The sequence below is a fragment of the Dipodomys spectabilis genome, unplaced genomic scaffold, assembly GCF_019054845.1.
Source record: "Dipodomys spectabilis isolate Male_0828 unplaced genomic scaffold, ASM1905484v1 ptg000002l, whole genome shotgun sequence".
NCBI lineage: Eukaryota > Metazoa > Chordata > Mammalia > Rodentia > Heteromyidae > Dipodomys > Dipodomys spectabilis.
In genome coordinates this window covers 10,252,631-10,267,610 of record NW_024870679.1, presented here as the reverse complement: position 1 = coordinate 10,267,610, position 14,980 = coordinate 10,252,631, and the positions used below count along the sequence as shown (strand labels likewise).

At 40.7% G+C, this 14,980-nt stretch overlaps 1 protein-coding gene across 1 annotated transcript in view; it reads left to right on the top strand.

The window, feature by feature from the left end:
* Positions 1-749: 749 nt before the first annotated feature.
* Positions 750-14,980, top strand: part of Slc30a7 (solute carrier family 30 member 7) — a 52,367-nt gene continuing 38,136 nt past the window's right edge. The window contains exons 1-6 of the mRNA XM_042674859.1: positions 750-1,044; positions 1,265-1,366; positions 5,201-5,314; positions 10,027-10,114; positions 10,761-10,887; positions 13,775-13,918. Coding sequence (XP_042530793.1) covers positions 965-1,044; positions 1,265-1,366; positions 5,201-5,314; positions 10,027-10,114; positions 10,761-10,887; positions 13,775-13,918 — 655 coding nt within the window. The 5' untranslated portion in view covers positions 750-964. The remainder of the gene's footprint in view (positions 1,045-1,264; positions 1,367-5,200; positions 5,315-10,026; positions 10,115-10,760; positions 10,888-13,774; positions 13,919-14,980) is intronic.

Here is a 14,980-nt window from a genome sequence, read left to right as displayed (position 1 = left end):
CCCCAGCTCCAAAACAGCCAGTCCCGCTACACCCCCCACCCCCCAATTTCTCCTAGGTAACAACTTTTAATCCTGCACGTGACACACCACCTGATCACAGCCGATCGTTTCCCCCGGGAAGGCTCCCCGGAGGCGTGTGTGCCGCGATCGGGTGCGGGGAGGGGGGAGGCCTGCTGGAGGGGGTCACCCTGGGGTTGGGGTGTATGTGGGGGTCACTCCGCCGCACCCCACGTGGCCGGCTTCTGCCGGCGTCTGGCACTGAGATCCTGGATGGTGGCAGTGGCGGCTGCCCCGGGAATGACCTGGAAGTGAAAGGGACCTTGAGGATTTGGGGGTGTCGTGGGGTTGGGAACACGGAGGAAGCAATGCGTGCACGAAGCTCAGTGCGACGGCCTCCGCGGATCCCTGCGTGAGGGAGTTCTTCTAACTACTCAATGTCACCGCACTAGTGACTCCCGAGCACAGGCAGCACAGCACATGGCCTCTAGCCACGCTACCCAAGGGCACCCTGTAGGGGGTTAATGGAGAAAGGGTAGTACCGAGCAACTAACTAGCATCCGGGATTCCAAACCCCGCTCAGCAAGTCGCATTTCCTTGCAACCCGCCTCAGGCCACGCCCACATCCGCAGGGGCCCCGCCCGCCCCGCGGAGACGCCTCCCGTCACCGTGGAGGCCACGCCCACCGGCCTGGAAAGCAGCCACGGAGACCCCGCCCCACGTTCCCGCCTCCCCCTTTCCCGTCCCAGGACGCGTTGCGCGTCCGAGACCGGAAGTCGGCGGGTTCCCGGGTGCGTGTCCGTGTGTGTGTGTGTGTGTCTGTGTCTCGCGGCGGCGCGCGCGGCCTCGGCCCCCGGCCGAGCTCTCGGGGTTCTCGTCCTGAGGGGCGTCGCCTGCTGTCACTGTCACCACCCCGCGGAGCCCCTGCGGAGGGGAGCAGGCCCGGCCCTGTCGCCGGGCGGAGAAGATGCTGCCCCTGTCCATCAAGGATGACGAGTACAAACCACCCAAGTTCAATCTGTTCGGCAAGATCTCGGGCTGGTTTAGGTGCGGGGGGTTGTGCGTGCGCGGAGCGGGGGGGGGGGGCGGCCGAGAGGGAAGACCCCACGCCCGAGGGGGGCCCGCGAGCCCGGGGAGGCAGATGTGGAGAAGGGCGTGCTTGTCCCGTTGGGGGGGGGAGGGAGGGGAAGATCTGGAAAATGGGGGACCCGGCTGGGGGGGGGGGTGTCCCAGCACCCGCGTAATCCCCCGCCTGTGTCGTGCCCAGGTCCATCCTGTCGGACAAGACGTCTCGGAACCTGTTTTTCTTCCTGTGCCTCAACCTCTCCTTCGCTTTCGTGGAACTGCTCTACGGCATCTGGAGCAACTGGTAACCAAAGGGGAGAATGATCGGGGCGGGGGGGGGGGGCAAGGGGTGGGGGAGACCGGGCACGAGTTGCCTAGTGCCACGTAGTGCCTCGCCGGGGAGCCCGGGCTTACCTTTGGCACCACCTCTGCTGCTGGAGCTGTCTCCTACCACCCGCACCCATCCGGCTGGGTTACATCTGTGAGGATCAAGGCCTGTCGTGTGCTTCCTCCTTCCTCCGCTTCCTCATCTTGGCGGATGGATAAAAGCCGGCTCTCCGCACCGCCTGAGTCTAGCGCACTGGGAATTCATTGGGAGAGCCCTCAGATGTCTCTTTGTGGGGAGTGGCATTTTGGATGTCTGTGTTGGCCTATCTGAGATGCTCGGTTCAGTTGGTGGCTAGGTCTTTGAATAACCTTTGATTCTAAACGTGGATTTTGGTTTGTTTATTTCTAAAGAATAACCAAATAGCTGAGAAAATGGAGGTTATTCTCTTAACTTTTCTTCTGAAACTGTCTCGTGATTTTTCTCTGGCCTCAACTATAATGGTAGAATCCCATAGAGTTTTCTAAAAACGTCTTTTGAGTTGATTTCTAGTATGGGCATTGATTTTGTTACTGTTTTTGAAACTGCTTTGGGAAGAAGTAAATTCAGTATAAGTATGGAAATGAAGTGTTTGCTGTGTAAGTACTTAAGGTTTTGTGAAGCTGTTCTGCTAATACCACACATTTAGCTGTACTAACACCATCTTTAGATCTTACATAGCTGAAAAAAAAAATCTAATGAAAGGACCAGGCATAGTGGGTCATGCCTAGAATCCCAGCTACTCTGGAGGTGGAGATGTAGGAATATTGGTTCTAGACCAGCACGGACAAAACTTACATAGAGATCAGTTCCATCTCTGCAATAAAATTGACTTGCTAGTATGTGTCTGTACTCTTTAGCAGAAGGAGAATTGAGGTCTGACTGGGCAAAAGCATGAAACCCTGTCTGAAAATAACTAAAGCAAAGAAAGGCTGAAGGTATGGCTGAGATGGTAGAGCACATGACTAGCACAAGGTTTTTTTTTGTTGTTTGTTTTTTAAAAGGCTGGTGCTGCAGCCCAGTGTAAAGCACTCATTTAGCCTACATGCTGTTCTAGGTTTCCCACCACACCTACAAAAAAATTTAATGAAAGAGAACACTCAGGATATTATTCAAAGCTTCAGGGTGAAATAGACCATGGAGACCAGATTCCAAACTATAATGTTTATGGTTTGATTTCTAATAATTAAACAGACTTAGTTTCTGTCCTTTCAGTTGTGTTTTCAGAGAAGATGGCTATCTCTGACCTTTATTTCTATTGAGATTGTACAATGATAGATGGTATCACAAGCTTTTGAGACATTTATAGTCTTAAAAATGCAAAAGTGAGTTTTTCAGCTCAACTGTCAGTTCATTTTTATTAAAAATAGTAGTTTAAAAAGGTAGTTTTGCCATTAGTTGGCTGTGAAAGGTACATTGGCACAATTCAGGTTTTTTATATTTTCATTCTTTTTTACTCAGTTTGCTCTGGTTGGCACTCCACCACTCAAACCAACCCCCTATCTGGGCTTTTTGCTGCTTATTTTAGAAATGGAGTCTCATTAATTTTTCTTCAAGGACTTGCCTTAAACTGCCATTCTCCACACCTTGAAACCATTTTGAACATTTTGAATACCCAGGAAACGCGCACACATGCATGTGTGTGTGTGTATGTGTATAGAATCTGTAGTCACACATTGATTTTTTTAATTCCATAATTAACACCATTCAATGTATTTTACAGGTTGAAAGTACTATAGTCTAACTCATACTTAAATACTTGTATTTTAATTATGAATAAGCAATTTATAATATTTATAATATATTTTACATTTTCCTCTAAATTATGTCCTATTTTTGGTATATCTTCTAGTTGTATCTTGGTTATATTGTTATATCTGTACATTTGCTTTAGTTTCTTTGTATAGTAATGCATTATATTTCATGTCATGGTGGATTTATTACCTCAGAATAAATCACATTGTGAAGTATTTTGTTCAAGGGATTCATATCTGAAGTGCTTAAACAATCTCTTTCCTGGAAAGTTAGGTGAATATACCTAATTTCTTACATATAGGGCACAAGTAAGAAAAGTACTAAAACTATTACTTTCCATGTCATTTGTCAACAGATGCCATTGCATAAGGAAAATAGCAATGATAGGTAACTAGCTCTTCTGTCCTTAGATGATTGGCTCTTTTGCCTTTGAGTGACTGGTTCTGTTGTACCCTTCCAGTTTATCCTTTCATTGTGTTCAAATCCTTCAGATTTGAAATGTAATCCTGTTATTGGTCTTACCATAATCACTTAGCAGCTATTTGTCTTTTTATGCTTATGTATATGAACTTTCTTTTTTTTTTTTTTGGTTGGTCATGGGGTTTGAACTCTGGGTTTGGGCTGTCCCTGTGCTCTTCAGCACAAGGAGAGCAAACTACTGCTTGAGCCACAGCGCCACTTCCTGTACATGAACTTTAATATCCACAATCACTTATTCCCCATTTAAATTTTTATCAGTGATATGAGGCACATTGAGAAATTATTCTGACCTTTTCATAATCTGGCTGCTTTTCTTCCTCCTCTTCCTCCTGTTCTTCTGCTTCTTCCTTCTCATTTCCTTTTGTGCCAGTCCTAACACTTGAACTTAGGGTTTTAACCTTGTCCCTAAGCTTTTGTGCTCAAGACTGGTGCTCTACCATTTTAGCCACAGCTCCACTTCCAGCTGGAGATAAGAATCTCAGGGACTTTCCTGCCTAGGCTGGCTTTGAACCTTGATCCTCAGATCTTAGCCTCCTGAGTAGCTAGGATTACAGGCATGAGCCACCAGCATCCAGCTCATAATCTGGCTTTTTATGTTATTTAGAGACCACAATTTCAGTTCCTTTGGTTGCTTTCAATAATTCATTATTTTTTTTGTGTGTCTGAATTATCTCTGTTTATAGGGCAAGTTAGCTTTTAAGTTCCTTACATTTCCTTAAAGTTCCTTAAATTTCTCACCAAAATCTTTTGTTTTAGTCATTTCTGTCTTCATCTTCATTGTAGAGAAATAAAGTTCAAGGAGTGAGTGCTGGTGGCTCATGCCTGCAATCCTAGGTACTCAGGAGACTGAGATCTGAGGATTGTGGTTCAAAGCCAGCCCAGGTAGAAAAGTCTCCCTGAGACTCTTATCCCCAATTAACTACTCAAAAAATACAAGTGGAGCTGTGGCTCAAAGTGGTAGAGCACACTAGCCTTGAGCAAAAGAGCTCAGGGACTGTCTTGCATCTGAGTTCAAGCCCCATTAACACCCTGTGAGCCCTGCATAATAGCTTGGCAGAGGCATCTCATGGCCTCTCAGGAAGGCGTTCATATACCTCATCTAACCCCTTCTCCCTCTCATCTTCCCTCCATAGCTTGGTATGGATAGAGAGGAGCAGGACATCTAATAACAGCCAACTTGGGCCTTGCATTGTGTAATATCCTGGGCCTGAGTAGGGTTTAGCCTTACCCCCACTAGCCTATGGCTATGGCTCTGCCTAGACTATGGCTACCTCTTTCTTAGAGGTGGCTGACCTTTACCAGTGATGACCAGGGGGTAGATGCCTACCTTTTGCCCAGCAACAGATGGCTTTTGTTTCCTCTCCTCTCTGCTGCAGCTTTTCCTTGTGTGTGGAGTGATATCCCTCTTCTATGTCGTAATTAAATGTGGTTTTTCTGTAGGTAATTTCTCACGAACAGGGACTGGACTGTAGAATTTTAGAGAAGCAGGCCTGCTGTTTTGTTTGTATTATAATCAGCTGATGTGTTTGTCTTTTGCAGCTTAGGCCTGATCTCCGACTCTTTCCACATGTTTTTCGATAGCACTGCCATTTTGGCTGGATTAGCAGCTTCTGTCATTTCAAAATGGAGAGACAATGATGCTTTCTCCTATGGGTAAGACTGGAACAGATCTTTTTTTCTTCATAGATCTTAAGGTCAATAAGTCTTTTCAGTTTGAACCTATCTGAACCCTTGTAGCCCTGCTCAGGCCTTCTCTTGTTCCTTTCTACTCACCTCCCTTTCTTACCTTCATGGATTGTTTTGCCTGTTTTCAAAGAATAAAGAATTGCAATCTATAGTATATTATGTTATCTATAGTATTTTATTTCTACCTATATTATTTTGCTTGAGGAGGGTAGGCTTTTTTTCTCTTGTTCCTGTCTTCATGCACATTGTCTTTCATCTTCTTCTGAATTCTCCCTCCCTTTTCTTCCACTGTTCTCTCCTTTCTTCCCTCCCTCTTTTCCTCTCCCCTTTCTTCTCTGCATTCATGATTCCTCTTTCTCTCTTCTCCTCTCTCTCTCCCTCTCCTTCTCACTGCATACCTTTTCTTTATTATTTCTTTCTCCCTGTTCTTTTCCTCTACAGTTTACCATTGTGTCTCTCATGCTGTTTCCAGTTCTCGTTCCTAAACCTTTTCTGCTTCATGTCTTTTCTCTTACTTTCCCAGTCAATATTTCATTTATTCACCTTCTCCCTTTTCCGTGTAGTTTTTCTCAGTCCCCCTTCTGCCATATTCATATTCCTACATATGTTGTCTCTTAAGCCTTTTGGTCTGTTTTTTTGTTAGTTTGTTTTTGGTATTGATACTAGAAATTTGAACTCAGGGCCTTCTGCTTGCTAGACAGCCACACTATTCCCTGAGCCACATACCCCAAGCCCTTTTGCTAGTACTATTTTTCAAATAGGATTTCTTTCCTTTTTTTTTGGTCTAAGCTAGCCTGGACCACAGTCCTCCTGTTATACTTCCTGCACAGCTGGGATGACAGGCACATACTTCTGCACTGTTTTTTTCTTCATTGAGATAGGGTTTTCAGAACTTTTTTATTTGACTGGCCTTGAACCAAGATCCTCCTGATATGAGCCTTCTAAGTAGCTAGGATTACATGTGTGAGCCACTGTGCCTGGCTTCTCTTTTACTCGTATTCCTTTTTCCTCACCAGCTTTGATTTTGTCCTTTGTATGCATGCATGTGTGCATGCATGAGCACACACATAAACACACACACAAACACACACACACAAGACTCCTGCCTTGAAGAAACTTGTGCAATACTAAATAGGCTGAGCATAGGTATAAGCTCCAGTTCAAGATACTCATAATAGAAGAGCAACTGCAGTAGAAGAAACAGCAGGGGACTTGGAGAACAGGCCAAGACTGCTGGTTACACAAAGTTATCTCTGTTTTGTCATACTTTTAACTTTTGAAAAGCAAAGCCATATAGTAGGTAGCTAGGTGCATGTATAGATGCTCATACATGTATGTGTACATACATGTCTTATTTTGAACCTGGAGGAAGAATTTAAACATCAGCCATAATTAGGCTGTAGCACTTTTTGCAAATGAATATGGCTTAGTTCTAATAGTTGCTCTGTTCAAGACTTCGCAATCATATGTCTAGTTTTCAAAAGCTTGTCATTTTAAGTCTACAATCAAGTATGACAAATGTATTAATTTAATAAAGCCAGGAGTCTAAGAATTTATCAATTTATGGAGAGTACACTACTAATCTAGGAACTAGAAACAAAAAGTTAGCAAAAAAATTTTTGCCTTTGATCTTGAAAGTTAGTGATCTTTTTTTTTTTTTAATTGTAAAGATACTATACAGAGGGTTGCAGTTACATGAGTAAGGTAATGAATACACTTCCTATTGAGCATTGTTACCCCCTCCATTGTTTTCCCCCTACCATCCCTCCCCTCCCTACCTTCCCCTAGGTTCTTTTTTTTTTTTTTTTTTTTTTGATTGTGATTAAGTTATTACATAATTTCCCGAATTTCACAGTATTGTGGAATAATAATGCTCATTTAAAGTCACAAGTTCATTCTAACTTTCCTGGAGCAAATTGTCTATCACATTCTATAACATATAACGGTGTACACATGTTATACACCATACATGTGATCAGCAGCATGGGGATATTTAGTAGTGGTTCGACCAGATGAGTGGGAGTTCTTTGTTTCTTCTTTTTTTTTTTTTTTTTGGGTCAGATCGTGGGGCCTGAACTCTGGGCCTGGGCGCTGTCCCTCAGCTCTTCAGCTCAAGGCTAGTGCTCTACCACTTGAGCCACAGTGCTACTTCCGGCTTTTTTCTTTTTGCTTATGTGGTGCTGAGGAATTGAACCCAGGGCCTCAAGCATGCAAGGCAAGCGCTCTACCACTGAGCCACCTTCCCAGCCCCTAGTTCTTTGTTTCTTAAGTCCTGTTAGTTTTGTCGTATCACCTTACATTTTGGATTTAGCATCCACTTATCAGGGAGACCATGTACTGTTTGTCTCTTTGCTCTTGTCTTACCTCGCTCAACATGATTCCTTCTAGCTCCATCCATTTCCCTGCAAATGCCATTATTTTGTTATTTCTAATGGCTGCATAATATTCCATTGTGTATAGATACCACAATTTTTGGATCCATTCATCTGTGGTGGGGCATCTGGGTTGTTTCCATATCCTAGCTATTGTGAACAGTGCTGCAATAAGAAAGTTAGTGATCTTAAGGTCTGAAGGCTTTCAATTCAGCACTAGCTACAAGACTAGGGGTAGACTAATAGAAAACGTGGGGGCTTTTTTTTGAACAGTAAATCCTGTTATTAACTAAATTCCTCGTAAGTGAAAGTTGTAGAAATCTACAAATTATTTGAACCTAAATGCACTTTTCTGTAGAAAAACAATATGCTTTGCAGTAACCTATTAATTTATCTGTTAGAAGATAGAAATATGCATTATTTCTGAGTAGAGAAATACACATTATGTTGGAATGTACTTAAAAGGATTAACAAAACAAGTAGGATCCATTTAAAAAGTATGTTCTATTGAAAATTAACCATACAACTTGTGGGTCAAGACAGGAGGGATAAACTGGGAGACAGTGAGGGAAGGGGTGACATTGTCCAAAAAGAAATGTACTTATGGGGCTGGGAAGGTGGTTCAGTGGTAGAGCACTTGCCTTGCATGCATGAGACCCTGGGTTCGATTCCTCAGCACCACATAAGCAAAAAGAAAAAAGCCAGAAGTGGCGCTGTGGCTCAAGTGGTAGAGTGCTAGTCTTGAGCTGAAGAGCTGAGGGACAGCGCCCAGGCCCAGAGTTCAGGACCATGACCGGACTCCCCCACCCTAAAAAAAAAAGAAAAGTACTCATTACCTGCCTTATATAATGGTAACCTCTCTGTACATCACCTTTATGATAACAAAAAAATAAAGAGTTTGTTCTCACCAGGCATACACGCCTGTGGTCCCAGCACTCTAGTGACTGAGGCGTGAGCCCCATAGGGAGTTCAAGTCCAGCCTAAGAATGTCTTTACATAGGGCGATCTCTCTCAAAAAAAATTAGTTGTTCATTTCACTTTTAGAAACATTTTTACAGCCAGGAGCCAGTGAGTCATTCCTATGATTCTACTCAAGAGGTTGAGATCTAAAGATCAAGGTGTGAAGCCAGCTGGGGCAGGAAAGTCTGTGAGAGTTTTATCTCTAACCACCAAAAAAGCCCTCAGTGGAGCTGCGCTCAAGTGGTAGAGTGCTAGTTTTGAGCACAAAAGTCCAGGGACAGTGTTCAGGCCCTGAGTTCAAGTCCTCCCTCCCACCCCCATTTACAATAAAAATTACATTATTTAGAAGTTGACCTAGAAAACTAGCAAAACCTCCCCTCCCCCCCCCCCCCATCCCTGCCCATGCTAGTCTTGAACTAGTAATCTTCCTGTTTTGACCTCCCAAGTACTGGGGTTACAGGTATTGATTACAAGATTATAGGTATGAACCACCACACTTGGCCTGTAAAATCAGTTTTGATGCTCATGTTTAGGACAAGAGTGATTAAGTGATGCTAGCACACTTTGGGTAAAGTTTGAACATATAAAAATAAATATTAAGCTAAAGTTGTTTCTTTCACTTTAAGCCAATATACCTTGTGGGAAAATCAAGTCTTTCTTCAATACCTCACATAGGTAGGAAGCAGAAAGGTTCAGGAGTTCACGGGCAAAGACGAGGTATTTTAAAAAAAGAGTTCAATAAGAATTATGTAAAGCTAAAATTAATTTTATAGATAATTTACAATTTTTGCTAAATTTAGTAATCTTTGAGAATTAATGAAAAGACTATAAATCTCAAGTTGTCCCTGGGATAATTCAGGTTACTTTTACTTGAGAGTAAAGCTCTCCTTTCTGAAGATTTAAAAGCTGAAAGGTATAGAGCAGAACACTTAAGGAGTTCTTGGGAAAGCAGTAAGTAAGTAAGTTCTGAAAGTCTCTATTTCTAGCCTGTTTCTTCCATTGTTTTATCTTTGGATTCTTCTTCCTTTGCCCACTCATCCTATTCCTGTTTTCCAGTGGCACCTTGAGATTTACCTTTCTCTGAATGGTCTTTCTAAACCTACTTACTCTAAGAAGGTCTTTGGCTTGTAGACATCTGGTGTTTTGTGCTGTTCTGCTACTAAACATAATCCATAATGCATTCTCACTAATTCCCTCAGTGTATGTAAAAGAAAATGGACCCTTCTATGAATGTGAGGACTTTGTTGGCACTTATAACTATTTGATATGGTTTAGAATGTCTAAAATAGATAAATGCATGATTTTACTTTAAAGAAATGGTTCATTTGTTTCTCTTTGCTTCTCTAGGTATGTGAGAGCGGAAGTCTTGGCTGGCTTTGTCAATGGCCTATTTCTGATCTTCACTGCTTTTTTCATTTTCTCAGAAGGAGTTGAGGTATAGTAGATAGTGATTAGAGTCAGCAAATTCTCTAATGAAAATGTTTATTCACTGAAGGCATGAAATAGAGCTCTTTTCAACTACCATTATTTGTTGAGGACAGTCTTGGAGAAGACAAAGTATTATGTGTGTACCACAGGAGCTTACAAACCATTGAAAAAATTAAAATAGATGTGAACCTTCCTGCAGGGGAAAGGGTGAAATGACTGTCTTTGACACCTTAGAAATAAAGGTCTAACCTGGGTAGTGAGGTGAGGGGGGGAACTTCTCAGCTCACATACATCTTGAGAGCTTTTCTAGCAGACCTTTAATATTTAATATTTAGTGTTGATGTTAATAATAAAGGAAATGTTAAGATTTAGTGCATTTACAAAGGGCAACGTTTGATGATAGCAAAGTGGAACAAGTTTATAGCCAAATAGTCACACTTGTAAATACTTTTCTTTCTCTAAGAACTACAATTGTTACTTTTTCTAAAGTCTGTGAGCACTACTTTTATTTCTCCAAATCTTTTGTCAGTTATCTTTGAATACATTTAAATCCGAAATGATTAAAGTTTGTAATATTGCCTTATGTTTTTATCAGTTGATCCATCACAGATTATATTGATGCTGTTGTATCTGTTGTTTTATGTATTTGCCAGAGAGCCTTAGCTCCTCCAGATGTTCACCACGAGAGACTGCTGCTTGTTTCAATTCTTGGGTTCGTGGTAAATCTCATAGGAATATTTGTTTTTAAGCATGGAGGTCACGGACATTCTCATGGCTCAGGTATGATGGGTAGAACACTCTCTCTCTTCCTTTTCATTCTTCTTCTGTCCTGATTACTTGCTTTAGAGAAATTGATCACTGTGAAAGTTTAACCATATATTGATTTTTAATAACAAATGCAGTGTGTTAAAAGACTTTGGAAGTTTCTAAGACCCCAGTCTTTTCTCTGTACCATGGTGATTTTGCTGTGGATCCCTCCAGGTATCTGCAGCTTTTCTCTCCAGAAGAGATACCATTCCTACAAAACCAAGTATTCAGGAAATACAGAACAAATCTAGTTACTAAAAATTTAGTGTGAGACAAATATACCATATAGTGTGTTGTTGAGATCCTGCTATTTTGTGTATAGTCATTCCATTTTGTCTGGTTAAGAGGTATATAAAACTTCCTGGTGTGGTTCACTTCGATATTTTTACCATGGTTAAAAATGGATGGATTCAGGTCACTAAATCCATATAAAGTATGCCTGTGAACATAGTACAAGTGTTTTTCCATATATATGCTTATTGTACCTGCTAATCACATGGAACTATTTATATTTACATTCTAGTTAATTGAAATGAAAATAAAGACTTTACCTCCTCACTTACATTTGTGACATTTAAGTCACAAATTATTATACTTGTGACATTTAAGTGCTCAATAACCACAGGACTCTACTGTATGGACGGTGCAGATAGAGAGCATTTCCTTATTGCAGAAAGTTCTTTGAGTACCTTATGCTACCCTGAAATCTCTAAGCAAAATTGGTCAAATATAGTATTTTTGTAAACATTTTCTTTTTAATGGGCATTTGCAAACTGCCTACTGAAATGTCTATAATTCACATGTACTCCAAGAAGTGAATTTACTAATTCTCCACCCATGTCAATATTTAACATTGCAAATTTAATACAGTTTTGCTAATAATTGGATAAAAATGTTTTCTAATTTTATTTCAAATTTCTCTGATCATCAGTGAAGTTGAACATCTTTCTGCATGTTCTCTCAGGCTAGTCTTCTAGAATTTTCTACGATTCTTTTGCTAGGGTCTATTGTCTTTTCAATCCATTTATTATATAAATATTTTTACAATTCTCGTGCTTTGTGTTTTGTATGTTGCAAATCTTTTGCTATTATATAGCTTGTCTAAATATTTAGGGGTTTATACTTTGAAAAGAGTGTAGTTTTGTCTTAAAAGTTTTTAAAAATATATTTTATGCTTTTTTAAGGAGGTTGTTATTCCCAGGACATAAATACAATCTCTTAAATTTTGATTCTTTTCATTTGATGGGTTTTTAAAGTTTTCTTCCTGTTTTTTTCCCCCACTACTTACAGTTCATTCTTTTTTTTTTTTTGGGTCTGGTCGTGGGGCCTGAACTCTGGGCTTGGGCGCTGTCCCTCAGCTCTTCAGCTCAAGGCTAGTGCTCTACCATTTGAGCCACAACGCCACTTCTGGCTTTTTTCCAGGGCCTCATGCATGCAAGGCAAACGCTCTTCCATTGAGCCACCTTCCCAGCCCCTTATAGTTCATTCTTAATGGGCAAGCTAAGCCTTAACTTTTTTTACACACCATGAATAAGCAGATTTTCCGTTACCATTTATTAATTGGCTCTTTGTTTTCTTAAGGCTCTTCTGAGGATAACAAAGTTAATTTATTATTCACTAAAATTAATTCAGAATAACTTTATCCCAATATATGTATGTCTCCTTGCTCTTTATTATATCAAAATACATATTTATTTTTACAGACCCATCAACACAGTTAGCAATTACTGATTTATGCAACTGCCTTTTAAAGCAGATACTAGAAGAAGAGTTACAAATAAAATTATGTAAATATATCTAACTTCTCTTTCCTATCATTGTGGTTATATTTGCCATTGCTTCTTTGTTGTTATGGGTTTGAGGTACTATGTAGTATCCTTTCATTTCACTATGAAAGACTGACTATTATTTTCAAGGGATAGGTTTTTGTTCATCTGGAATGTTTTAATCTCCTTTATTTTAAAGGAGAGTATGTAATAGAATATAAAATTCATAATTGAGTTTTTTTCTCCCCCTCTCCAAAATTTTAGTAAGCTTCCATTGCTTTCTAGCTTCTATGGGTTCTTTTGGAGGCTAGAATCTTATTGTAGTTTCTTTGTACTGTTATCTTTCTGTTGCTGTGTTTTTTTCTTTGTGTTTGACTTTCTATGCTTTGACTATAGTGCTTTGAGATGTGAGTCAAATTGGAGTATTTTCCAGCCATTGTTTCTTTGTGTCAGTATTGGGGCATGAACTCAGGGCCTTCTCTTTGCTGGTTAATTGGAGATAAAGTCTCATGGACTTCCCTTCCCAGACTCTTTGAACTGCAATTCTCAAATCTAGCTACCCTCCTGAGTAGCTAGAATTACAAGCATGAAGCACTAGCCCCCAATTCAAATACCTTTCCCTCCCTTCCTCCTCTCTACCCCTCCCTTTCTTTCTCTTCCTCTTCCTTCCCCTGTTCCCTTCCCCTCCTCTTGCCTGAGATTGTTGCCTCAACAAGGTTCAGTAGTTTCTTTAAATATTTTTCCATTTATTTTGTGGTATTATTAGTTGCCAGAGTTTCTGAAATGATTAGTTTTTAGTTGTTTCTGCTATATTTTTGTTTTGAACAATAGTTGGTTGACCAAGGTCTCCTTTTCACCATTCTGGAAGGTAATTTCTATAGTCACCATCTTTTTACATAATGTAATACTAATTTGATCCTCCAATATAGAACTTATTCTTGTACTCCATAATAGGAACGCAGAATGGTTTGAAGAAATCTGTAACACTTTCTCCCAGTAAATTTTCATTGCATTGAACCTAGATTTAGAGCATCTTATCGTAATCATCCATGCATTTTTACATACTTTCTGTTCTGATGTTCTTTGTTTCCTAGGCCATGGGCACAGTCATTCCCTCTTTAACGGTGCTCTCGACACGGCCCAAGGCCATGGAGATCATTGCCATAGTCATGAGATGAAGCACGGTGCTGCACACAGCCATGACCATACTCATGGCCACGGTCACTTCCATTCTCACGGTGAGTGCTCAAACCCTTTGCATATGAGGAGAGGTTCTGTGTCATCGCCTTACAAGCAGCTTTGTACCCACCCTGTGCCAGTCCTTCCTTATCTCCACCTCCCTCCAGCTCTTCTACTGTCAGTTTCTGCGTGATTTGACATAGATTCTTCATAAAAATGATATCATGTACTGTTTATTGTTCTGTGTGTCTAGTTTATTCATGATTTAACATGTTCTTCTCGTTTATCCATGTTGTCACAAATGGCAGGATTTCTTTTTCTAAGGCTGAATAGTACTCAGCTGTAGATACCACCTTTTTAAAATTTTTGTCCATTCATCTTTTGGAGTACATGTAGGTTGCCTGCATGTCTCAGTTATGGTAAACAATGCTGCATTAAACAAGGAAGTACAGGTATCACTTACAGATCCTGATTACAGTTCCTTTGCATCTTACCCAGGAATGAGATTGCTGGTGGTGTGGCAGATTTTAATTTTTTTGAGGCATGTCCAAACTGTTTTCCATAGTGTCTGAATCAGTTAACATTCCTGCTTGCAGTGTGTAGTACAAGGATTCCTCCTTTTCTCCACATGCTTGTCAATACTTGTCTTGTTTTGTTTTTTTGATACTAGCCATCCTGCCAGGTGTGAGATGATACCTCATTGAGGTTTTGATTTGAATTTCCCTGGGGATTAGTGATGTTGAACACCTTTTCATATACCTGTTTGGCCATTTGTATGTCCTCTTTGGAGAAATGTCTGTTCAGTTCCTTTGGCCATTTTTTAATCAGGTAATTTTGTTTTCCTTTTGTTTGTTTGATTAGCTTTGTAGCTATGTAGTTTGCTTGTAATTCTGTTGGTCTGTGTTTGCTCATTTCCTGTTTTAGTCTCTAAAATTTGCTCGTTCATAATAATTGCACTAGTATGTGTTGAAAGCTTGCTTTTCCAACTTTTCACTCATGCATCATTCCAGATTAATTCTGAAAATTACATTTCTCTTACACATTCTTACATTGATTTCTTAAAAAAAAAATTGTATATCCAAGATGGTGAATGTGTTAAGCTTTGCACTGTGGTGAGAAAA